The sequence below is a fragment of the Ischnura elegans genome, chromosome 3 (genome assembly GCF_921293095.1).
Source record: "Ischnura elegans chromosome 3, ioIscEleg1.1, whole genome shotgun sequence".
NCBI classification, from domain to species: Eukaryota; Metazoa; Arthropoda; class Insecta; order Odonata; family Coenagrionidae; genus Ischnura; species Ischnura elegans.
The window spans coordinates 2,356,862-2,384,151 of NC_060248.1; the positions used below are offsets into that span (position 1 = coordinate 2,356,862).

General features: G+C 38.9%; 2 protein-coding genes across 2 annotated transcripts in view; both read left to right on the plus strand.

Annotated features, from left to right (window-relative positions):
• The first annotated feature begins 461 nt into the window (after positions 1 to 461).
• Positions 462 to 10,857, plus strand: LOC124156649. Its single transcript, XM_046531308.1, has 8 exons — positions 462 to 1,252; positions 1,338 to 1,505; positions 1,622 to 1,708; positions 2,066 to 2,152; positions 2,414 to 2,628; positions 5,605 to 5,776; positions 5,884 to 5,996; positions 10,816 to 10,857. Exons 1-8 carry the CDS (start codon positions 1,030 to 1,032, stop codon positions 10,855 to 10,857), a joined length of 1,107 nt encoding a protein of 368 aa, XP_046387264.1. The 5' UTR covers positions 462 to 1,029.
• LOC124155325 (polycomb group RING finger protein 3) overlaps positions 10,388 to 27,290 on the plus strand; it is a 42,373-nt gene continuing 25,470 nt past the window's right edge. The window contains exons 1-3 of the mRNA XM_046529051.1: positions 10,388 to 11,033; positions 11,152 to 11,304; positions 23,295 to 23,440. Coding sequence (XP_046385007.1) covers positions 10,928 to 11,033; positions 11,152 to 11,304; positions 23,295 to 23,440 — 405 coding nt within the window. The 5' untranslated portion in view covers positions 10,388 to 10,927. The remainder of the gene's footprint in view (positions 11,034 to 11,151; positions 11,305 to 23,294; positions 23,441 to 27,290) is intronic.

Here is a 27,290-nt window from a genome sequence, read left to right on the forward strand (position 1 = left end):
ATGAGGCACAGAGCTCAGGGAAACATGTCTTAATAATCACCTACTAAAACTGGCTAAGGTCGGAAAGTTTTCTTTGTTTGATAAGGTATTAATAAACCTTTTTTAAGCCAAGCGCTACCATTCAGCAAGGTACTCAGCTACCCGCTGGCAGCCTGCGACGTATCAGCGCTAAGCCTCGCCTCAAGGTCACCTCACCGGGCGGGAGGGGGAAACAGAAATACGACCTACGGAAATATTTCCTGGCATTCATACTTGAGCGTCGCGTTTTCGCGCGCTTGAAAATTTTCACTTTTCATTTAATCGCGAAAAATAGATATTGTCATTTAAAAATCTAAAAGCGTGAAATACGTACTCCAGGAGTAATAATCTTTCGATTAAGGCAATAAAAAAATAATAGGAAACCACCCTATTGTGTTATCACAAAATCTGGTGATATTTTCTTAGTCAGGGCTATTGCAACCAGGGATTGTGGAGTGTGTTTTATAGGTAATAAGTACCTTCACAAGGAGTCGTATTTCAATAAACCATTGAACTCTGATTTAATTGGTGTGTTCAAAGTGAAAAATTTGAGTGAAAGTGAAGAAGTCATTGAAGAAAGTGATGTTGTAACAAAAGCCCTGCACATACCTGAAATGAGAGATAACAGTGTATTTGTTGCCTCAATGATTCATAGCCTTTGGGAGTAGTATGACTTTTCATGGTCGATATAAACTTTTGCCTGTTGATAGGCTGTCCATCTAATAGAGGTGCATGTTTACAAATCTATGAGAAGCCTCTTGGACGTGATCAGCTGAACTCTAGCAGTGTCATTTTATGTGTACCAGGTCTTCATGTGATTACACGTGACATAAAGAGCAATTTTTCATTAGCTATGTACTTGGTGAACTCTTACGTCACTTGAATGCTATTACTTTTTTCATGTTCTTCGTTTTGTTTGTTTAATGATAAATGTCTTAACTTTCAAACTCTTTTGAACTGAATTTTTTGTCATCTTTTTAATTTATTTTCATTGGGCTAAGTATAACAAATATGTATTTAAATCTCCTTCAGCAGTGGGTTGTGGTTGAATTCATGGACACCAATGAGTGCAAGGCTATACCGACATTGTGGTTGTCCTCATCAAAGGAGGAATGTAGGTTTCCTCCTGAAAGTATTTCAGCAAGGGAGCTGCTTTTTAACATTAAAGCATGCATGCCAGCCAATGAGGGATGGCCCCAATACAAAATTCGCCATTTCTCTCAGAGTGTTACAGGTTTGTAAGCTGTTGAAGTTAAGGTAATTCACAATTTTTAAGTATTGGTTACTTTCAGACAATAATGTTATTTTACTGTACTTAGGAGATTATTCAGTGGCAATACAGCTGGAGTTAGATGCTGTGGATACTTCAGATGTTGATGCTGGTCGTCCACTGGGGCGAGGTCGTAGGAAGAAGAAGCCCATTATTTTTGAGAGTGATGAGGATGATGGAACAAAAATCTTAGCACCAACTAAGAGAAACAGGATAGGTATGATTCTCTGCTGAATTTTTTTTTTGTGGACATAATATACTATAATAATATAAATGATATTGTCAATTTGAGGTAATAGTTTTACTAAAATCTAACCTCTTTATTTTGCTTAGTGCGCTGTGTCAGTGATGATTCATCACCTGAAAGGTGTGAGAGGCAGATATCACGCGAAAGCCCTCCAAAATTTATTCCGACACCACGTAAGTATTTACCTTATTATTATCTAATTAATGTGTAGGGCATATTTTGACAGAAGCAGAGAGAAAGTTGCATATTCATCTGGATACCACATACTGATGGGTAGTATGTGAATTTCAAAGGCTATCCAGATGAAATAAATAAATTAATTGTGTGATTAATACCATCTATTTGAGGAAGTTTTCCTCTTGATTGTGTGATGTGATCTTACTGATAGTTGGTTGTAAATAACTGATTTGAGTCTCTGTCAGGGTTATAATGGATAATCTGAACTCTGTTGGCATTAAATATTTTGTATGTGTTGTTAAAACGACAATTTGCTAAAATTTGAAATTATTGAGGTTCCTCTTTTTTTTAAGGAGCCTCTCAACGTGAGCCCTCAATTTTGAGGTCAGCAGATGTTGACATTAGTCCAGCCGAGGAAAGTAGCCTTGTGAAGAAGAAAGGTAAATTGCAATATTTTTATACTGTGGTGTCAAGTCTGTATTTGCTTAGATTCTATAAAATTAAGCATATCATTACTACTCTAATTTGACTTCTCTAAAAAGTAACTGGAAAATTATGCAGTAATGTAAGTGATGATCATTGTCTCAGTAGAAGTGAATTGTTACAACACTTGCTGTATATGTTCCTTTCCTGTTTACATTTTAAAAGTATGTCTTTCTTTTTCATGTGTGTATGTTTCTTAATGTTTGATATTTTTGCAGACCTTTCCCAAAAGTCTATATTGGAATACTTGGAGAAAATTGAAAAATCTCAGCAGGAGATAATGAAAGAAATCATATACATTAAGAAATGTATTTCTCAAAGTAGGGTGGAAGAAAGTGAGCAATACTTTGATTTCAAATTTCCGATTAAATCGGAAGAAGACTTCGATTCCTTGGAAGTCCATCTGCGGGACAAACGTTTTCAAGGAGCTTTGGTAATATTGTGTGTCCTAGTGAATGATATTACTGGTCAACAAAAAACTTTTTTTCTGTCCTAGACATGTTGTTGGGTGATCATTGAAGGGTTTTTCGCGCTGATCCCAAATCTGGGCTCAGATTTTTTCTATCACGTCTTGTTCTCTTATGTGCTAACGTTATTCAGGGGAGCTTATTGCCATTATGTAAGAGAATAGCCTTTAAAATAACCATGGAGGAATCAATGAACAATCGCCAATCATCTGTGTTTAATTCCAAATTTTGAGTAACCATAAGTAGGAAAACATTGTTGCAAAAAGTAAAGTTTTTTCTTGAGAAAAAATTAATTTGTCATGGCGAGATCGATGCATAGAAATTTTCTTATTTGGATCCATCAATTTCATACTTTGACTTCAGTGTAATTCCTTTAATTTTTTAAACAAAAATAACAGTCTGAAAAATGATCCTTAGGTTCTCACCAAATCATAGAAACGGCAAAATTCTTACGACATTTTCCCTCAGTTCATCCAGTAAAAAGCCGTACACAGGTGTCATGCATCACTTACTGTCTGTAAAAAAAAGCAAGATACTCGAGTTTGAGGAGCTCTAGCGTCTAAATGAAGCAATCGATTTCAATGCAATAAAAAGCATACGAAAGAGAATTTAGTTCTACGTTATATCATGTACTTTAAAAATTCTTTGGCTGAATAGTATTTCCTGTACTTAATTTTTTCTCGAAAAAATACCCGTTTTTTGCGCGTAAAATCAAGGTGCCCAACTTTGAGCGCTTGGCATTCCCGTAGTTTTCGTTTCTATAACTTGCAATTTTGATATAAAGAAGCCACATCTATTACAAGCAGTTTGCCGAAAACAAATTGTTTATGCTACAAAAAGTAACGGAGTTGTTGTAAACAACGCAAACCTCTGCTAACTTGGAAACCAGTGAGTAAATTGAAAATTGATTGGTACTGTTTTCTTGCGTAGAATGTTAGTAATGCAAGCACATATGAAATGTAAATTAAATATCAATAATAACGTCAATATCACTTATTATTTATCTAGATGTTTCTATGCGCGTACCGGCAGCTCCGTCGTGGGAGGGGGAGGCGAAAAGAGGTGCGTGGTTGCCACCGACTCAGTAGAGGGCGCGCTTCCTTTAAATGACCGACTCGCACGATGGAAGTATCGTTGTTGCACCCTTCAGGTAAACTTCAGGTCAGGTTGGGCTGAGCTTTCATCAAAATGCTTTTCTACGACGTAAATTCTAAGCCGTAATAGCGTAAATTTTATCGGTTGGTAAAAATTCATAATCCTTCTGTTTAGCCGCGACTCTTTTCACTGATATCAAGCTGATACCAAGACAATCAGACGCTGTTTGATACACAGGATATCTTTTGTCCATACTTTTTTTCTGCTTCGCAGCGAAAAAAGCAAATTGCACTCAATACCATTTGGACTTCCGTCTCCGAAAAACCCGTTCTTTGACGCTTGATTCACCGAGGGAATTTACACTAACAATAGTCCTACACTAAAAATAGTCCGGCTGGTGTCCTAACACCCCCTGCCACACGCCTTTTAGGCGGCTTGCGGGGTATTATGTAGATGTAGATGTAGTCGAATCATCCCTAAAGGTAAACGTTTTAAAGCAACCAGCGAATGATTCATTAACTGCTAGGGTACTGTGAGTCACGATGCGCTATGTGGCAACTGCGCACGACTTCGAGAGACTTTCTCTTTTCTGTTGCTTTGTTTAGCCCATCCCCGTCAGGCAGGGAGAAGGCGACAACAAGAGCTAAAAACAAAAATAAATATAAAAAGATATTGAATATACTGCTTAGATTTAACGTGTATGATCTACGTATATACATTACTAACGTTCTTCGGAAGATAACAGTACCAATCAATTTTCAATTGACTCACTGGTTTCCAAGTTAGCAGAGGTTTGCGTTGTTTACAACAACTCCGTTACTTTTTGTAGCATAAACAATTTGTTTTCGGCAAACTGCTTGTAATAGATGTGGCTTCTTTATATCAAAATTGCAAGTTATAGAAACGAAAACTACGGGAATGCCAAGCGCTCAAAGTTGGGCACCTTGATTTTACGCGCAAAAAACGGGTATTTTTTCGAGAAAAAATTAAGTACAGGAAATACTATTCAGCCAAAGAATTTTTAAAGTACATGATATAACGTAGAACTAAATTCTCTTTCGTATGCTTTTTATTGCATTGAAATCGATTGCTTCATTTAGACGCTAGAGCTCCTCAAACTCGAGTATCTTGCTTTTTTTTACAGACAGTAGGGGTCCCATCCTTCATCTTGGTTGCCCAACAGACTGTCAAAATATAGCTTATAACGCTGTCTCAAAAAGGAAGTAATGTGCTCCCTTTTAGCTTTAAAAGTAACTTCACCGCACTCACGACAAAAGCAATTGGGATAGTTCACGCGCTATCGAGGCATGATGAAAGCTAAGCCACGTCTCAACAGTTGCAATGTGATCATAGAGATAATAACCTTTACTTTTTGGTGAGCAAATAAAATCTCAAACCATTTTCAGAGAAAAAATGTCTTTATGCACCCATAGTTAGTCACATACTAATATGAACTGGCAACTTATTGATCATTCCTTAGAACAAAATAATAGGATAGTCCAAGATTAAACATTTTTTGGTAGTGTAGGAAGGTATGACTTCGTTGGACATGTTTTTGTCGGGAAGTTTTATTTTCAACTCATGTTACCACTACAACTACTCTTGTTATCATGATATATAAATGAATTAAATTACTTCTTCCGTTAAAGTAAAAACATTATGCTGTCCTAAGGAAACTAGACTTGATAGAAAGAATTCAAGAAGATTCAGAATCAGTACAAAAAGTAAAGTTTTATCACCCTAATCCATCTCAATTCATGCTGACCAGAGTAATAGATGGATAAAATTTTTTCCTGTGTATTTATTTTTTTGTGGATCTAATTTTTAACATGAATAATTTGTTTCAGACGAAAGAGTTAGTAAGAAGAGGAGGAAACAACCTCACGAGTGGGGTGTTTGGTATGATGTACCACATATTTACTGATGACGTTGGGAGGCTCTTCTCTTACCTAGGAAACTCGAAGACGGGAATTAAAAAAAGGCAGTTCAGCACCACGCTAACCTGTGGCTGTATTTTTGGTGAGTTAATTGTCATTGAATGGGTACTTGGACTATTGGGGAATTAGTACATTGGGGAATAATAATTATCACCATCCTGTAACTGAAATTGAAATCCTTCATTTCAGATGCTTTTCGTTTGAAGCAGACGTTGGCAACCTACAGCCACAAAGATGTGAAGGAGAAGATTATAGATTGGCTAAGACATGCCAATTCAAGGCACCAGAGAAATGAAAAAAAAGTGAAAAACATGCTATGTTATAATTAAATAAATTTTTTTTCTTTTAAGGCGTTTTTGAGTATTATTTTAAAGGGTTGCGTAGCCACATTGAAGCCACATTGAAGTTACAATTACAAAAGCTTACAAAACTCTCGGCTTCATTTTTCGCAATTCCAGAGACTTTAATAATATGGCTTGTATTAGACTCCTATACATCACCCTAGTTAGACCGATTCTGGAATATTGCTCTATGATTTGGTTTCCATTCTATCATAAATATGAGTTAGGCCTTGAGAAGGTTCAAAATAAATTTCTTAGATTTGTGGCCTTTAAGGCCGGAATGGTAAGGGAAAGTGGTGAATATGACAATATTTTGAAAGTACTCAATATCGACACCCTTTCTGCACGTAGAAAACAAATAGGACTAATATTTTTACACTCATTGCTTAATAATCACATTAAGTGTTCTTATCTTTTATCATTAATTAACCTAAGGGTTCCATCAGTTCACTCCAGATGTCACTTCCTTTTTCATATTCCGCATTTGAGAACCAATTACATGTTTCACCTACCAGTTTTTCAGATAATGAGGGATTTTAACAAACATTGTAACTCATCAGATATTTTTCATTTATCCCAAAATGCATTCAAAAAATTTGTTCGCCAAAATGTGTAACTTTACTTTTATTTGTATTTTATTTCAATGTAACAATTTCTATGGTAATTTTTTGTAAAAGGACATTTGTCCGTATAATAAATATTATTATTATTATTATTATTAAATGTTGCAAATGTGTCTCACGAGAGGTTGCAAATACGTTGTCATTACGTTGCAAAAACGTTGTTGAGAGGACTTTTGACAGGTTGTGCAACGTTGCGATTACGTTGCAGCAACTCCATATTGGTTGCAGCATAACGTTTTTGCAACGTTTTCTCAACACTTTTGGTTTATAGGGACAGTTCATCACTAATGTTTCGGCCATTTTGCAAAATCACGTCACCGACGCTAGCGCCGCTAGTGGCGCAGAAACTTCGGAAACAGATTTAATCCGTATTTAAAAAGGATTTGGAAATCTAGATTTGATGTATTATGAAATCTCCCAAAAATACAGATTTGATCCTTTTTGTGTTTGTAGGGGCGATGCTCCTTTTATGAACCCTTTTTTCGTTCCTGCACATACATAATTGCAAATCGAGTCCAGCAAGGAAAGCTTGACGCGGAGTTTCTATTTGTTTTTCTCCCCAAGTCATGTCCACTGTTTGTCCAACATTAATCCAAGTTTCATCTGTGAATACAATCGTCCTGTGTTCGCGACGATATTTTTTTAGCTGCCTTAAATAATTGTGCCGACAACGAATAATATCATCCCTTTCAATAAGGATGCTTCTTTTCCCCCTGCGTTCGTACACAAAGCCTTTGTCCAAAGAAGACGATATAGTGTTGTCCTTTTGTAATATGGGTTATCACTATCCATATTTACCGAGCTTAAGATGGATTTTAAAGTCGGAGGAATATTTTTCACGAAGGATTCACGTACCTTCCTCCTAATTCCCGATCTCACAAAATCGTCGAAAATCACTGCTTTCGAATTTTTTGTAAGGCTGTGTATAATTTCTTTAGTTTTTGAAGGAGTTACCACTGGACCACGGGAGCTTTCCTTTCTCACTCTGTCAACAGTGGACACCGAGTACCCAGTAGCCTTAGAAGCTTCTCGGTGGGCCTCACTAATGGCGAGAGATTTCCTTAACTTTGAGCACCAACTGGCTGTCGCGGCTTCTGAGCTTCTCACCTTTTCTTTTCTTCTTTGTATCGGACATGGTGATTGGGCGCGTTACAGCAGAGATAAGAGTAAAACACACTTCACAGCTCTCAATTTCAGCAGACCACACAACACTTGTTCACTTCAAAAAATGCAACGACAAACTGAACGCCTCCGTAAATTCTTCCCCCGGCCCCTTCGGCTAGGGTCGCTTCTGGTGCAGATGTTTTATGGTACCTACCCTATGAACGGAACTTCAGGAAAAGCCAACTCCCCATTTTGTAAAATGCATGCACTGGAAGGGGTAATGTTTCGCACAGATAATGAGATATTCTTTTTCTTGGTTTCTGCGTTGGGACCGAAACAACCAAAGCAAAATCGTCTTATTTCTAAGCCGCTTGCTTATTTTCGTGTATCAATGTATTGAGATAAAAACACTGCTGTTACGACGTATGAATATTCTCTGTATAGGATATCAAACAAATAGATAGATACATTTCATAGCATGCATTGACTAAAAACTGATCATTTTCCGCCCTCGAATTTTCCCTCTGAGCGCAAGAAAAAGCAAGAAGCCCGGCCCAGCGGCACCGTAACATTTTTTCTTAAGATCAAAACCTTGTAACTCCCTTCACAATTGATGTAAGTTAATAATTTTTTCACTAAAAATAACTTTGTACTTTTCTTCCAATTTGATACGCAGCATATAGGGAGCTACGACGTAAGAAAGGTAAATTAGTAAGCGACTACTTTTTACCTTACAAAAATCAAAATTTTCTTGTCTTAAAGGGTGTTACGTCGGCATTAAGGCCATATATGTATGCCCTTGGTCGGCATAACAACATTTTCACTCAATTATTGTACGATTGGTGAAGACCTTCAAAGAGAAAATTGTGTGAAGAATTTTGTGCAGAAGATTCAATTCAATACAGACAACGGTCAGACAACAACAGGGCGGTTTCCTATTATTTTTTTATTGCCTATATCGAAGGATTATTACTCCTGGAGTACGTATTTCAGGATTTTAGATTTTTAAATGACAATATCTATTTTTAGCGATTAAATTAAAAGTGAACAATTTCAAGCGCGCGAAAACGCGTCGGCTGAGTATGAATGCTGGGAAAACGCCGTGTGACGTCATTCTGGTTCCCGCTGTCAGCGTGTGAGGTGACCTTGGGGCGAGCCTTTGAGCGCTGATACGATGCAGGCTGCTAGCAGGTAGCTGAGTACTCTGCTAGCAGGTAGCGCTAGGCTTAAATAAGGATTATTAATACCTTATCAAACGGAGAAAACTTTCCGAACTTAGCCAGTTTTAATAGGTGATTATTAAGAGTATTTCCCTGAGCTCTGTGCCTCATGCATGCATTGTTAATCTCAGACGATGTAAAACTCCTATCCACTCATGTAGAAACTAGGTCCCTGTGACGTCACGTGGAGTGGCATCGCATGGGCGCCAATCTGGCCTTTTTCAAATGTGGTTAAAATTGGCCATTGCCATTCGTCTGAACTGGGATTTCTAAAACCAAATAATTAGTATATTATGAATAAACTAAAGGTGGGATAGAAATCGCAATCAATGCCTTTCGTTTTAGTTGATGGAGCAAACTGTCGTATTGCAAGAAAAAGATAAAGTAAAAAAATACTCGTTTCTAATGGAAATTTATGGAAATGTTTTTTATAGCTTTTGTTATGAATTTGATCGAAAAAATAATGGCACCAATAAATGCAGCATCTCCTTCTATATAGGAATGCAATTTTTAATCAGTGTATAGCGCAACATTAATTTTCGTGCTGTTATTGACAACACCGCGCTCCCTATTATGGAGATTAACATGGGAAACGATTCTCCATAAGAGCCCATACTGTCAACTAAATGTGGAACGCTTTATACTTTAATACTGATTACTATTGAATGAAGCCATTGCTCTAAGGCCTGAAAGAATATTAGTTATAGTGCAAGTGTTTACACAGAGTTTTCCATCTCATTGTTAGTATTAAAGGAAGAAATGGTTTAAAAAATACAATAGCACAATTAATTTGTTCATTTGATCGTTCAATAACTGAACTTGTGATGGTAATTTTATTTTGTAATGTTGTTTACCATTCTGCAACCTATGTTATTTCACCACAATAGTACAGTCTATGGTTACACAGTCGTCACCAAATATTACCATACCATACCATACCAAGGAAGAAGATATTCCTTCCACCGACACAAAGAATTCTTAATTTGACCACAAATTAACTCCCGTATATTAAAATAGGTTTTAATTTTGCGTATATTTTGTCTTCGCATAATTTTTTTACTGATATAAGCTTTCAACATTTAGTCGAGTTATAAGCATTATTACTTTTAAAAAGGATAGTTATGGCCATTCCAAGCAACATGGATAGATTACCCCTCGATCGAGGGATCGAGAACTCGAGTTAACGTCAAGATTTTAAGCGGTATCTTAAAAGCCTTTGAATTTATTACATGGAATTCTCTCGTGGCGATAATTTTGGCATGAATTAATAAGGAGCATAAAGATAAATTACTCAATGGGCAGGTGGAACGTCTGACTTCCCAAACGTGACGTCACGAGACATCTCCGCTACCGTCTGATCCCGGAACAATTCCAGGAGGTGGGATGTATCTAATGGTCCGGGGACTCCTGGTGGCAACAGTTGAGCACCTTCATGCGTTGGCTTCGGTTTTATTCGTTTTAGCTACAGTATTCATGTTATGACAATAATGCTGTCAAACGAGATATTCGTGGGCGATAATATTTTACTTGGTATCCTCATGTTTCTTTTATCAGTTTCCATGGTCCATATTTTACAGTTACCTGTAATTGCTTAGGTGTATTACTTACTTTAAGAGTGAATTTGACGTAGGGCTTGTGTGTGGCATTTGGACTTCGGCATTTTGTTGGTGTTATTGGTTTTAAATACAGATGCTGGTTTAGGAAAGGGAGTGTAAAAGGATCAATTGATTTTTCTAAGCGAGAAATTGTTTGTTCGACGATTTTCCTAGTGGTGTGTTCCGTATAGTTCATTGTGGAGTGAGATTGGCATGTGTGCATTTTATTGTGTTGAAGACCATGAAGGAGATTTTGATATGTATAATTGTGGCTCCTTGAACGCAGTAATGTGGAAGAAGGCAGTCAACATTTTTTTTCAGTTAAAACCATTATAATAGTCCCTTTTATCATGGAGAGAAGAATTAAATTAAAGACACTTAACAGTCACATTACTTGTATGATATGCAGAGGATACTTAATAGACGCGACGACAGTAACGGAATGCCTTCATACATGTAAGGATGTTATGTTTTTTATAGTTTAACATTTGTAATTATTTTGGAATGTTTTTTTGTAAATAACCTTTTAATACCGTGTAATTATGAATGACTTTTAAAACATTCCTTTGCACAGTCTGCAAGAGTTGCCTGGTTAAACATTTGGAGGAAAACAACACATGCCCGACGTGTAAAATCGTGATTCACCAATCCCACCCCCTTCAGTATATAAGCTTCGATCGAACGATGCAAGATATCGTGTACAAGCTGGTGCCTGATCTTCAAGAAAGTAAGTTAATCCATTTGTGTTTATTTATTTAAAGCAAACGTGTTGTGTGTTAAAGTTTAACATCCTTGGGAACTTTAACTAGGTAGCGTTCATGGTTTCTCGTAGTTATTTTCAACATCCTGGTAACTTCAACCCATTGACACACTGGTGGATGCAGAACACCTGAATGCTCAATATTTCAATGTTTTTGTTTCGGAAATATCGAATCAAATTTCTATTAGAAATATTATTTAAGGGTCATTCCACGTCAAATCACCCAGAAATTTTCAAAATGACACCCACCGACTCGGATTTTAATGAAATTTTTGTCACTAGCTACTATCACCTATCTAATAACCCATGTAAAATATTTCCACTCTCACTCTCATAGTTTGCAAGATATGAGGAGTCAAAGTTTGAGATGTTTGCTCAGAAGTGGCGCTAGTGGGAGTCAAATTCCAGAGTGCAGGGCACAGGGTAAAAATTCATAACTCAGAAACCACATAATATATTTGAATGAAATTTTGACCCCTTGTCTATCCAAGTGCATAGCTTCCATAGTAATGTCTTTTATTCCCCTTGCATTGTTATGCTAGCCAAAATGATGTCAACAGTTGTTAATTAACCGATTTTTTTAGCTCAAAAACATTACTTCATATTTTCTGAATTATCACCAAAAGGCAGAGCAGTTAACTCATCCAATTTTTTTTTAAATTGAAGGTTAATATGTGCTCCAATATACTGTGAAATAAAAATGGTGGTGTTTTGACTGCCACTATGAGTATTTCAGGTTTTACTTTTTTTTCTGCCCCCGTGAGAGGGATTTTGGACACGTACTGTAAGATAATAAGTATAAGTGTATCCATACCTTCATGAGGATATATTTGAAATATTGGTCAGTAAATCTAAGACCAAACATGTAGTCTAGTGAATGTGGCTCTTGTTCATACAATTTTTTTTAATAACAATACTTGGCTTGTGGCAGCTGAGGGGAAAAGAGTCCAAATGGCTCAGAAATGTGAAATGATGCTTTTTCCTGGAATTTACCCATTTTTCAAGTGTTTAGCATATGGAAAAATTGGTATCAACATACATTAGACTCTTACTGTGCATTAAGAGGATAAATGGAAATACTAATTTAAATAAAATTATTTAAATAATACACTTCAATGTGTTTAAGGCATCTCCCGAACATCTCTGGAGGCTCTCTCGGGCAACTAAACGCTTTACGATACCACCAATTCCATCACATGGGGATTTTACATGGCTTATAGCAAAGAATGTCCATGATGCCATTAAAGAGAAATCCTGGTAATGCTTGCAAAGATTGAGATATTTTTTGCAGTTCTTGTACCGTCCTGCACAACCATCACTAGAGTAACTCAATTTTTTGACTAAAGCAAAATTTTCCTTCACAAAGCAAAATATTATTCTTTGGGTTCCATAAGCAAAAGCTACATAATGCTACAAATCATCTGACAAGATGCATAAACTGGAAATAATAAGCTGTTTCGTCAGGTGATCTCGAGTATAAATCACAACAGGGTGTACCGTGCAACTATCACTTGTCCAGTGATACCCTTGTGCCTCATCTTGGATAACATATGAATAGTTCTCATTGAAGTCAAAGAGAACAACTGCTTCATGGGGTCCAAGATTTTCTTTCATTTGCTTAAGGTAGTTTGCCTGTACCTTCGTAATAAATGAATGGGGCACCAGTTTTTCCACTCTTTCAATTAAAGTTAATCGGTACTCATCAAATGTCACAGTGAAGTTCACCAGTTGAGATCTGTCACGGGAAACCCACTGACTGTATGAAACTTCATCTCCGGGGTCACATTCTTCAAACTTTTTCAGCAGTAAGCTTTTCAATTTTTCACGTGAAGGACACTGAGAGCAATGTTGCAGTATACAGTCCCTATTTTTTCTAGAGCAAACTAAATAACCAACTAGGTCCTGGCTTGTTTCCTCTATATTACAGGCATTAAGCAGTAAGTTGACATTTTAATGAATTGTGCAAACTCACACTGAATGCGTTCCAGGAGATCCTGCTACCACAAACCATTTTGGACCTAGGTTGCAGAATTTAGAAAAGCCTAATTTAATTCTGGGGAAGTCAAATTTAAAAGTGGAATACAATTCCTTCAAGTTAGCAAGTAATAATCTCTTCTGAACGTGTACATTTTTGGAGATACTTATGGAATCTTTCTTTCCACGCATCATTCTGGAGTACTCATCACTTTTATAGAAAGTCCTAACTAATTGTAATGTTTTATATTTGCCTTCCCTTTTCTCAATTCAGGTGCAGCCAATTTTCCATTGTCACTGCAAAGTTCTCTTGCTTGGCGGGCAGTGTACTCACTCACATGAAACTCTTCCATTACTTTCTTCCTGCTCCATAAAGTTGGTACCAATGATACTTTCCTTGATGAGTGCTTGATGTGTCAACTTTTTGTTTGATTAAGTCTATGAGCACATCCATATCATGAACTTTCTGAAGTAGTTCTTTTGGCAGTTTTGGGTTATCCTTTTCTGGAGATAATTCTTTATCAAGAACTCTTTTAACTTTCCTTTTAAAATTACTGCATGCTGACTCTACTTTCAGGGGTGCCGACTTATAAAAAATATTGGGGGGGCCCATGTCGGAGGTCTTGCCCCGGGAAGACGTTAAATTCAAAGTGTGTCGCAGCACCGAAACACTATCTAATTCACACCACTTGATTCAGTTAACCTGCTTAACCTTATAATTATTTGTTTTAACACATTGTTGAATTTATTTTAAAAGGTAACTATCGTCAAACATGGGAAATAAAAATTACCAATATATTTTTGTGATTTCACGAAGCATAATATAACCTAATTATTTTCTTGAATTATTGAGGGGGCTCCACCCCCCCAAACGAATCTTTGTGGGGGCTCGGGCCCCCTCAGGCCCCATGGAGTCGGCGCCACTGTCTACTTTCCTTTTAGCGTAGGTTGACCTTCTGTGAGATGATATGCCATGAAATTTTAAAGGTGACTCCTCTATATCTTGCAGCGTTCTGTTAAGTAGCTCAGTTGATTTTCTGGGGATAATGTTGTTTCAAAATTCAAAATACTATCATTGCTGTCACTATCTACTTCTTCAACACCAGAAAGCTCATTTCCAAACCTGGAGTGTTTCTGTACTTCCTCCCTACATGGCTGGCATATTTTCATTCCTGGCACTAATTTCCGAAGAGTTGGGATTTTACAGGCCTTTTCTGCAAATTCAAGACTTAAATTTCTCAGTGATTTTGATATTTTCTTCTTGTGGCTCTTAAAAGGATCAAGACAATATATTTGGTAGGTTTCATACTTTTTCAAATAGTATATTCTGTGATGTTCGCAGACATTGGATAGGACTTCCCCAGGTACACCACTTCTGAGAGATAACAGCTGTTTTTCAAGTATACTCATGATCTCAATTTTGTTCAGTTGCACCACTGGTGTGTAGGTTTTTTTGAGGCAATCAGATGCAGTTACTTTTCCAATGCTGCACAGTTCAAAAATTTGCTCATTTTGATGCACAGTGGAGACACTAAACTTTTTTAATGTTGAAGTTCACAATGAGCAGCTTTGCCTAACTCATAGCACACACTATTAATGTACAGGTAAAAATACACTGATCGTACACACAGAATAAACTTGGACACCCATGGAGCATCTTCACACAAGAAGATTTGGCAGAAGACTAAAAGTGGTACCCTAGAATCTATTTTGATTTATCATGCCCTCACTGTGATACATTGTAAAATTTTATTCTTCCTAATGTAGAGGTTGCACTTAATTCTCTTATTCCTTGGTAGATGGAATAACACTGAAAAGTGAGGCTGAATAGGTTTATTATTTCCAGTTTATGCATCTTTTCAGATGATTTGTAGCATGATGTAGCTTTTGCTTATGGAACCCAAAGAATAATATTTTGCTTTGTGAAGGAAAATTTTGCTTTAGTCAAAAAATTGAGTTACTCTAGTGATGGTTGTGCAGGACGGTACAAGAACTGCAAAAAATATCTCAATCTTTGCAAGCATTACCAGGATTTCTCTTTAATGGCATCATGGACATTCTTTGCTATAAGCCATGTAAAATCCCCATGTGATGGAATTGGTGGTATCGTAAAGCGTTTAGTTGCCCGAGAGAGCCTCCAGAGATGTTCGGGAGATGCCTTAAACACATTGAAGTGTATTATTTAAATAATTTTATTTAAATTAGTATTTCCATTTATCCTCTTAATGCACAGTAAGAGTCTAATGTATGTTGATACCAATTTTTCCATATGCTAAACACTTGAAAAATGGGTAAATTCCAGGAAAAAGCATCATTTCACATTTCTGAGCCATTTGGACTCTTTTCCCCTCAGCTGCCACAAGCCAAGTATTGTTATTAAAAAAAATTGTATGAACAAGAGCCACATTCACTAGACTACATGTTTGGTCTTAGATTTACTGACCAATATTTCAAATATATCCTCATGAAGGTATGGATACACTTATACTTATTACATTACAGTACGTGTCCAAAATCCCTCTCACGGGGGCAGAAAAAAAAGTAAAACCTGAAATACTCATAGTGGCAGTCAAAACACCACCATTTTTATTTCACAGTATATTGGAGCACATATTAACCTTCAATTTAAAAAAAAAATTGGATGAGTTAACTGCTCTGCCTTTTGGTGATAATTCAGAAAATATGAAGTAATGTTTTTGAGCTAAAAAAATCGGTTAATTAACAACTGTTGACATCATTTTGGCTAGCATAACAATGCAAGGGGAATAAAAGACATTACTATGGAAGCTATGCACTTGGATAGACAAGGGGTCAAAATTTCATTCAAATATATTATGTGGTTTCTGAGTTATGAATTTTTACCCTGTGCCCTGCACTCTGGAATTTGACTCCCACTAGCGCCACTTCTGAGCAAACATCTCAAACTTTGACTCCTCATATCTTGCAAACTATGAGAGTGAGAGTGGAAATATTTTACATGGGTTATTAGATAGGTGATAGTAGCTAGTGACAAAAATTTCATTAAAATCCGAGTCGGTGGGTGCCATGCCTGGGTGAACTGACATGGAATGACCCTTAAACCATATAGTACCATGATACTTGCGTTGTTTAAATTTTATGAACTATTTTTTATTGAGGGCGAAAACGGGAATAATACCGTGTGAAATCAATCTCTACTCTCCATATAACCTGGTTCACGTCTTTCTTCAGAGATTGGGAAACAGGTAAAAGAATTGCTTTCGTAATCCATTTGACTATTCCCTTTATTCTAGATTGACATAGTGATGAGCAATTAATTATCATAAGGATAAAAGAGCCTGAAAAGGAACTAGGGGTTTGTGGCAATTAGATTTTTTTTATGAACTTATTTCCTTCGTGTACTCCTTGAATGCAAACTAGATATGTGCCTTGCCCTCCTGGTATTAAATTTATTTTTTACTTTCTCAGAAAATTTTCATTCTTTACCATAAACTTAACTTGAAAACTCAGTTTGAATCTCATCAGCGTATTCAAGTTTTTGCATTTGACATTCTCATATATTCTATTGATGAGCCATGAAATACTGGCCCAAAACAAAATATTTGTTTGTGGCGGCCGCACCTCCTGCCTCGCCACCACACCGCATGCCATGAGGCAACATAAACCGTGCTCCATCATTGCTTCCCCTCAACAGGCCAGCTAGCCCAGCGGTAGCGCGGTCGCCTCCCAAGCGGGCGGCCCGGGTTCGATTCCCCGTGCCGGAGAGTGTAATTATTTGATTTTTTTCTTGCCTTCTAGAATTCCTTTCTAGAAATTTCTTTCATGTTCACGAACAGTAACATAGAACATTCTGGAAATGCACCAATAGAATAAATACTGCGGCCTTTCGGCCGGCAAGTCAGTCTGGAAATTGGAATGGATCAATAAACATCGTCTAAACCACTAAAGTGCCTTATCATTGTTAGCAGAATACCCCGATGCCTGCTACATGTTCATTTCGTACACAGGATAGATATCTGGTTATTAGTCTGAAGTAGTAAATGTTTTTTTTTCTGTTATCCAGAATTATCCTTTCCCTTGGGCTACAACCTTGTCACGGTGGAAAGGATTGCACGTTCATATGACTCCTAGAGCTGCACTGGCTGGATTAATTATAAACTTTTCCCGGTAGAGCCACCTATGCCAGATGCCAGTGGGAAATCCTACCAACTATCACTTCCCTGAAAATGTGGAATACAACCAAATGAGCCTCGGAATCTCATCGCCTGGGGCCCGTCCGCAAAGGGCAGGTGTCGGGCACGGCAGCGAGGTCGGCAAGGTCCTCGGGGTGATTAACATGCGAAATCCTTGCAGAGACTTATCATCATCAGCAGCAGCAATGAAGAGAGAAGAAAAGAAGACCAAGAAGATGGAGAAGAGGAAGTCGGCTATGAATGTAGGGACGTGGAATGTGAGGACTATGATGAGGGCGGGGAAATTAGAAAATATCAAAAGGGAAATGGATAGAGGGAGGATAGATATCTTAGGATTATGCGAGGTGAGGTGGAGGGATGGGGGGATTATTGGAGTGATGGGTATAGGGCTATATATAGTGGAGGGGAAGAAAGCCAGCGAGGGGTAGCTTTAGTATTAAACGGGAAGATGGGTAAGCGTGTGGTAGGCATAGACCAGGTAAGCGATAGGATTCTGGTTTTAGAAATAGAGTCGCGGCCCACCAACCTTGTGGTGGTCCAAGTTTACATGCCCACTAGCAATCATAGGGAGGAAGAAGTAGACGAGGTGTATGAACAGCTCGAGGAAATAATTAGACACACAGCGGGTAAGAAAAATCTGGTAGTGATGGGGGACTGGAACGCTTCAGTCGGGGAAGGAAGGGATGGAAATGAAATAGGAGAATTTGTATTAGGAATTCGGAACAACAGGGGTGAGAAAGCAGCAGAATTTTGTAGGAGAAACAAATTATTCATCACAAACACGTGGTTCAATCATCATAAAGGCGGTGGTACACGTGGAAAAGTCCAGGGGATGTGGGGAGATATCAAATAGACTATATTATGGTAAGACAGAAGTTTTGGAATAGTGTGTAAAACTTGTGCAGCTTTCCAGCAGCAGATGCGGATTCAGACCACAACCTAGTACTTATGAAATGCAACGTAAGATTCAAAAGACTCATGAAAGGCAGGAGGGTGAGGATAAGGAATGTAGAAGCGCTGAGGACTGTGAGGAGAGAATATCAGGAACTAGTGGGCAATAGTATCTGGGAGATAGGAAGTACACAGACTGTTGAGGAAAGATGGGATAATATTAAAACGGGAATAGTCAAAGCAGCGGAGAAGTCAATTGGCTACGTTGACTGCAGAAGGATATAGAAGTCTCAGGTAACAGTGGCAATTGTAAAAGAAATGGAGGAGAGAAGGAAGTGGGAGAACGTGGACACAGAACAGGACAAAAGAATGTATAGGGAACTAAAAAATCAATTAATGTGGAACTAAGTGGGCAAGGTAGGCTTGGTGGAGAAAGAGTGTGAGGAAATGGAAAACTTCCAGAAGGATGGAGAAGTTGGTGCATTGTACGCCAAAGTTAAGTTAAGTATCAGAGGACAAGCCATGTCTAAAATTAATGCTAAAAATGGGAAGATGGTCACCGAGCGAGAAGAGGTGCAGAGTAGATGGAAGGAATACGTGGAGGATCTGTGTGATGGAAGAAACAGGCTGGAGAGATTGACTCTAGAGGAGGAAAGTGCAGTGGAGGAGGATAATCTTGAGCCGGGGATATTAGATTCGGAAATAGAGAGAGCACTTCGTGATATGAAGGCAATATGTGATAAGACAATATCCCATGTGAGCTTCTAAAGAATCTAGGGAAGGGTAATAAGAAAAGGTTTTTCGAACTAGTATGCATGAGGAGGGATGTTGACCGGAGGATTTCGTGAAGACGGTTTTAATCCCGCTACCAAAAAGGAAGAAAGCTGTGGAATGCGGAGATTATCGGACTATCAGCCTAATATCGCATGCGGCAAAAGTGGTACTGAGGATATTGAACAGATGAATGGAGGCGAGGGCAAACGAGTATTTGGGGGAAGATCAGTTTGGTTTTAGAAAAGGGAAGTCAACTCGTGAATCAATAGCAATAATGAGGTCCCTCGTGGAGAGGAACCTAGAATATGACCAGGACGTATATGCCTGTTTTGTGAATTTTGAGAAAGCTTTTGATAGGGTGAACTGGGTAAAGTCAATGGATATCCTCAAGAGAACAGGTGTAGATTGGAGGGATAGACGACTGATTTGTAATCTTTATATGGCCCAGACTGCACAAGTAAGGGTAGCAGACGGAGAATCTGGGTGAGCAAGCATTGGCTGAGGAGTGCAGGGGGCAAGGCTGTCCTCTTCAAGAGGAGATATGAAGGAGACAGAAGGTGTGGGTGGTGGGGAGGGGTTGTTGAAAAGTTGTGTAGGAGGGTAGAAATTTGGGTAAACGAGGGAGGGGAAGGAAGAGAATAGGATTTTTAGATGTAGCATGAAAGTGGATCTTATTGTGCTTGAAGGAAGGGGGAGGCTCCCAGAATGCTCATAAAGCACTTCATGGAAACCAGAATTACATAAATTAATACATTACATATATTAATCATAGAACCATACATTAATCGGTAGAAATCCATAATAATTGTAACTTGGAGAATAGTCTTTGTTCACCTTGCCTTGCACGCGTCAAGAGCTTGGATCCATTGGTATTTCTCTCGCAACAGCCATTACGGAATTTAAACTTTATTCATCGTGCAGTTTGGTTGCTCTGCCATTCCCACTCTCTCTGTCTTCCTTCCTTCATTCACATTTTCTTCCCTCCTTCCATCCTTCCCCGATCCGTCCCCATTTTCCTCCCTCTCATGCTGGACATGTTCTTTTGTGGGGGTGAACGTTTTTGCAATGCGGATTTTCTCTGAGGTTACATTTAGTTAATGCTTTACAAATTCCAATAGAAGACCTACCGTCTAGTTTAAAAGAAATGTAATATTGCAATGTCGAATTAGATATGTGAAAGCAAGTCATCATAAAGAGGAGCTCTAGGAACATAATAGAATTTGGAAGAGAAATTGCATGTAAGTAAGAATGTGGTTAAAAGATTTCTGTGGTCAATGAGTGATAAATTTTGCAATGAAAATGTAATTTGCCTTGCTGTAGTCCAGGAGAAAGTCCTCAAGAATATTTACACGGGTCAACTACATCACAGTTTTCAAATAAAATATTTTCAGTATAATTTCTGAAAAAATGAAATAATCTTTGGTGACCTAGGCCATTTTTTTAGTACAAAATATTGTGAAAGATTCATGCTTTTAAGGTGGTTCATTCAACTTATGCATAGTTACTGTGGAAACATCAACTGTGATAAAATATAAATTATATTCTTCAGGGAAATGGCTGCCAATGGTGTATGTTTTCGTGGCCACCCTCGAATGCTTTTGAGTGTGCAAACTTAACGGAGAGGAGAAATCCTTAAGCCTCAATTCAAGTCACTGAATTTGTTGAAGTACCACTACCAAGGTATCTTTTTTCCTGTGCGGAGGTGGCTTTAGAAGACAATGCTACCGACAAGTGTGTGGCTATTTGCTTAAATAATGAATAACGGACAATGCCTTAGTTCTAGCTTTAGCCTAGGCACTTTGGAGCTCTGTGAACACATCGACACCTCCGCTGCACGAACACTCAGCTATTGCCCACCGCCATCAAACCCCCCATCGCTAGTCGCCCTTCAATACTCACCTCCGAAGCTTGGATACTTGGAGGTGAGCGTTTGTACGCACTAGCGCTATTGCCTCCTGAGTGCATGCGTATTGATGGGCTCCTAGATGAGCGGATTTGATCTGGTGGGTGTTTGTTGAGCGTTTGTGCTGTGGAGGAATCGATATGTGTGGCATTGTATATCTGGCAGCAAAAGTCTCCTCTGAAGTGAGCAAAGCAGTGCAGAGAGGATGAAGATGTCTTGTCACCAGTGTTTCAAGTTTTAGTTCAGCATGTGGTGCTAATTCTAAGTTCTGAGGTTGCATCCCTGTCAAGGCAAATGATGATTTTTCCTCTTTTACTGAAATTTTGCTCCTAATTGACCATTAATCCATCATGATAATGGGTTCCTTTGGATCCATATTATATGTAGCTGTCCTACTAAGCACACCTCTATTTTCATTAGTGTTATGATCAGTGTTAATAGGTAGTACATTGCAAAATGTGGATTTATCATCTCATAAATTGAACTTGTGCTTATGCTGTGACAGTGGCTTCAAAAGCCTTCACGTGTGCCCCACGCTGTGGACGTCAACAACTTCTTTGGTGAAACCCATCCCGAGGTTAGCTCTGAGAAGATGGCTTGGTGGTGTAACATGCGTGACTGGCAATCGGGGGATCCAGGTTCGACTCCCGGCTGAGTCAGATATATTTTCATGGCAAACTTCATCCTTTGGTGTATTCATATGTTATGCACAGCATGTTTGGTATGAACGTTTTTTTCATTGGTAGCCGGTAAATTGTCACCGCCAAATTGCATTACATATTTTCATTATAATTTTTTCCGATTGGTTCTAAATGAGTTGGAGGTTGTTTCTTCAAGTGGTGAATGAGCTGGCCTAAGTGCATTGTGTCTTTTATCTTTTTGCAATAGCTGATGCTAATACAAAGATTTTTCTACGGGTGTGATTGATTTAATGGTAATGATTTAATCATTTTTTATGAAGTCCTCATTTACATTTTGTGTTACTTTGGCATTCTGCTTTCTGAGTATAGGTATGTATATGCTCTTTAAATAACATCGGATAGAAAAGATTTATGTAGAATATGTAATGATAACAGCTTTATGGGAGACATCTCATCAGATATATTGGCAATGCAAATGTTTCCTGCAAATTTACTCATTTTTAAACCCTATTTATTCAATTGCTGACTTTGACTACATAAGAATTATTATTAGAAAAGGACCTTAAATCTTGATGCTGTTTTCAAATGATATTGTTGGATTCATACATGCCCTGTTGAATTATGTAATTGATGACATGTTCATTAAAATAAGGAAGTTAATCTGGTGATAGCCCATGCAAAGATACTAATGCCTTACAATTGCATCCATACAATGGGCGATTGACAACTGGTTTGGCATTATCAGATTTGGCCAATGAATTCCATGGGCCCCTGTTGTGCTGTCGTCATGCCAGAAGTAAAAATCCTCTGTTTACCTCTGCTATTATCCATTTTTGAAAAAATGTATGATGACGTTTTCTATTAATTGCACATAGGGAAAGTGAATTATTATTATCAACTAACTCCAACAAAAATCACGGGCGTGAATCGATTTGTTATTGCAACGATACTAACGCATAAATCATGTTAGAATGGAACTGGAAAGCACATTCGTGAACATATGCTTATACATATTTCCATTCATTACTTTTGACTTGGCTGGGTTGTGTGTTCATGCTTTCTGTGAATATTTTATTCCAAGGGGAATTGAATTTCCTTTTCAACAGTGTATAGTATCTTCTGCCAAACACCTTTAACATTAATGTGGATCAACACATCTAAGTCCAGGGTATTTCTGTTGGAGGGTACAATATGTTTCTCATGGCTGGATGTCACAAGCACTCCGCAAAGGGATTTGGCCAATTCCCTTGTGGAGTGTGCTCCAGGCCTTGCTGCCTCGTGCTTATCTTGTGTCTCTGTCTTGTGCTCATTTTCATCCTCATCACAACAGCCTGCTTGGGTGGTTGCTCTCAGCTTTGTGGGGGGCCTTGGCAATTAACTGAGGAGCTTTGGTTGAAGCAAGGTGGTGGGGCACCAGAGACCTACCTTTCACTCCTACCTCGCAAATCTACCTTGTCAGTGTGCAAAGTGTCAATTGGGTAAGCAGGGCGTGTGCTGCAGATGAGCTGATGGCATCCAGAGGAAAGACAGAGGGACGGACGAAGGGTGCTGATGGAGTGGCTGAGGAGGGAGGGCCTCATGCACGTTTTGTTTGCGTTGCAGATGAGATGCGTCGGGAGCGAGAGTTCTACCGTGTGCGTGGGTTGGCGTGCCCCAAGGACCTCCCGCCCAACGCCACCGAGGCGGAGGAGGAGCGGGTGGCCCCCGACCAGCACGCAGAGTCTGACTACCATCGCCAGGACGAGCAGGTGAGTTGCAAATGAGGGGGCAGCACTTGTCCCTTCGAAAGACCTTTTGAAACAACTCATCCCCGTGGGCTCTCTTCATTGCCTACCCTCTTGTATTGCATCTCGTAGCTGACCTTCAGAATGACCTCAATTTCCAGCCAAATCATCTTTAGACAAAATAAGAATATATCTTTGTATAGTGCACAGCTAAGGGGAACAAGCTCCAAATCTTCTCTGGATGTTATTAGTTTAATATTTATTAGTATTGCTCATCATAGTTTGAGAAAATTATAAACGATTGAATGAGTGAACTTGGTCATTGCCACAGATTTATATCTGACTTGCGCGACACCTTTCACTTCGCTCTGATGTAATTATGTGCACTTGCTCAGCGCAAGGGAGAGGATTGACAGGGGCTGAGGAAGGGGTGAAGGCACTTGGGCAATGTATTTCCTCAAATGGAAATTAATTATTGCTCTCAAAAGATGAATCGTATCTCTCTATGTGAGTGAGAGAGAGAGAGAAGTCTCCGTTGACGGTCACAGCCTCTTTTCCCCTGATTATCATCATCTGCCATTCACCATTGCTCTTTCCTCCCTTCTGGCACTCTGCTGTGAGCTAAGGTTAATCTGTATGAGAGAGAGAGAGAAATCCCCATTGTCGTTCTGACCTTTTTCTGTTGGTCCCAACATTCGTAGAGCTTCTGAAGAGTATAGGAAGGGGCAGTAGGAGAAGGTTTATCAAAGTACGACAGTGAGGGCTAAGGGGTGTGTGGGAGGTGATGGGTTTGGTTTCGGGAAATGAATGTTAACTCGTGATGCAATAGCTGTTATTAGGACCCCTGTGGAGACAAACTTAGAATATAAGCAGGACATGAGGTCTGCCAGCTTCACAGATTTATAAGGCCCAGAAAATGAGGGTGGGCAAGCATTGGTTGAGATGTGAGCCAAGGCTGTCCACTATCACTGTTGCTTTTTATTGCGTGCACAATGAGGAAATGCTAATTGAGGCATGATGTGAGTTGGAGTCTGGAGTTTGGCCAACATAAAAAAGTAAAATAAATAATGGGGGAATGATGTTTAAATTGGTGGTGTTGATGAGGCATTGAGAATATAAATAGGCCAATAGGCAATAAAAGAATTTGCCAGCGAGAGGGCTGTAGACTCTAATGGATGGCAATGGAGGCAAGCATTGTGAGGGATATGGGATGAGGATTAATTGAAATAAGATCAAAGTTATGTGGTTTTGTAAAGCATCATGAGGAGAGAATGTGAGGCTTTAGATAAAATTAGATGGGCACAAACTTGAGTGAGCAGAGCAATTCAAATATTTGGGCAGCACATTAGAGGAAAATGGATGCAGCAGTTCAGTACAGGGGCTCAGGGAGAGAATTGCATCAGCAAAAGAGATGTTCATGAACAGGAAAGAGTGGATGAGAGGATTGTCATGTAAGAGTTAAAAGAAAATGCTAGTGAAGTGTGTGATCCGGAGTGTACGTAGTGCTTTGCAGGGTGGAAACGTCTTGCGGATGCTGGTGAATGGAGGGGGTGGGGGATGGGAGGCAGTGGAAGGGAGTGCAAGTACATACGTACTTACAATTAGCGAGAAGGGGTATTGAAAACGGTTTTCGGGGGAAAATTGTTGGGTAGGTGAGGGAGGGGAGGGTAAGGAAGAAGAGAATGGGATTCAAACGATTTTAATTTCTCCTGGTGAATTACATATGTATATTGATGAATTCTTCTCGGGTTCTCAGCCAAGTTAACTCAGTTGTGTGGGCCGATGTTTCTGAAGACCCCATTTTCAAGGCGTGTGTTACTCAATTAGGTATTATCAATTAAAAGTGAAATCGGGCTTTCATTTAGTTGGAAGTGGGAGACGTTGGCCCATATGACTGCTAGTTAACCTGGCTGAGAACCCAAAAAATAGGATTCATGGAAATAAAATGAGAGGAAGTAGGGCTGAGTGCAAATTGAAGAGTTAAGTCCGATTTGGGAGCGGTGAGCAAACGGCAAAGTGATCCCAGGGTTTGTCAAGTGCATGCCAAAATCCTGGACTTTACATTTCATCGACTTTCTCAGCAACGGGTGGCATTGATCCTGGTGTTGTGCAAATGGCTCTACTGTTACCCTGTGGGTGGTATTCATTAAGGTACCGCCAAATTTGAATAGTGGCAGGGTTTTGTCCCCTGCATTTTAGTGGCCCATGAAGCTATATGGTGCGAAAAATCCACAGAGGAAAAATCATTCGCCTTGACCGGGATTCGAACCTGGATCCCTCGATTTCCGGCCGAGTGCTTTAGCCAGTTAAGCTACCGAGGCGTCATTCTTCCCTGTGGAAATATGTGGACTATACCGGACATGGTGGTATGGACTGCCGAGCATATTATGCGACTAGCAGTCCAGGTCGTGCGCATGGCGCCACAGCCGGAGAGCAAAGCCCGAACTTTGAACACGAAGAGGTGTTCGCTCTGGACTTATTCAAGTATACCAGGACTAGCCACGGTGATAACTTTTCATGGAGTCACCCGCAATGCACAAATAGTGCAAAAAATGATCACAGGGGAGAATGATGCCTCGGTAGCTTTACTGGCTAAAGCACTCGGCCGGAAGTCAGGGGATCCGGGTTCGAATCCCGGTCAAGGCGAATGTTTTTTCCTCTGTGGATTTTTCACACTATTTGTGCATTGCGGGTGACTCCGTGAAAAGTTATCACCGTGGCTAGTCCCGGTATACTTGAATAAGCTAAATGGTAAGTTTTGTTTTGTCAATGAAGGATTTCCAGTTCTGTTGCATTGTGCATTGATGTTCAGTCCGAGGTAATAGGGTCAGTACGGAGGTATCAGGAATGATAGGAAAGGCAGATAATATACCTATTCATATATACATTAATATGTACATGTGTATGTTGACAATACAATACCCATCTCGCCTCTCATTTTTGATGATACAGCCAATAAAGCTCTGAACTCAATGCTAACGTGCTTAACTCTGCAGCGTCCATTGACTGTCTGATCTGCGGAGAAAAACCATAAGAAAAATCGAATGTTCTATTACAACTGAATCTGGCAAAGAGTTATGTCCCTCTATGTGTTGAAAATTAAATATTTTAATGATCTGGATTCCTTTGAAACTCTACGAATCATCTCTAAATCTAAATTGAGGCAAGGGAAACCTCAGTGGTCACTGAAGAAACACCAAAGAGATTATGTGCACGAATTGTTGTGCATAATTTATTCCCTGATGGAGATGTCAAAAACACAATCATTCAAATAGTAACCAGTGATACCAGAGCATAAAATCAAGGACAGCATACCAAGGGATTGACGAGGTTTAACACCTGAATTAAAAATTTTCTGTGATTTTTGTGGTAATCATATATTTTAATACCAATAAAATTCTGAGTCATTCAGTGCAAATTTTATTCCTTTAGCACTAATACTTACCGAGATACAGCCTGGTACCATATGGTACCGCTAGGCGTTTAAGGGGTCAAAGAATCAAAATTTGAAAAACTTTTCGGAAATCACATTTTTAAGCCAAAAACGTTAAAAATTTATTAATTACCGCAAAATACATTCATTTTCATCCAAAATTACGCTAAAATGTCGATAATATTAAATTAATTATTAAATATTAGTGATTATAAAATAGAAGTTATGTATAATTGACGTAGAAATCAAGAATAACATGATTTTAGTGTTTCACTCAGTCGTTGCCACACATGGAAATGAACAAAGCAGTCACTGCATTGCACTTAAAGCGTTCTGTTCTTATTCTACTGGTTCAGTTTTCAGTAGCACACTGTCCCCGCTTGGGCTTGGATTTTATTAGGTGGTTGTGCCCGTCGAACCTATTTCGTCAGGGGCACTGGA

Coding starts and splice junctions, on each gene's coding strand:
- LOC124156649 (XM_046531308.1), top strand. CDS start 1,030: ATGTATTTAAATCTCCTTCAGCAGTGGGTTGTGGTTGAATTCATGGAC. Junction 2,629..5,604: donor AACGTTTTCAAGGAGCTTTG/GTAATATTGTGT, acceptor AATTTGTTTCAG/ACGAAAGAGTTAGTAAGAAG. Junction 5,777..5,883: donor AACCTGTGGCTGTATTTTTG/GTGAGTTAATTG, acceptor CCTTCATTTCAG/ATGCTTTTCGTTTGAAGCAG.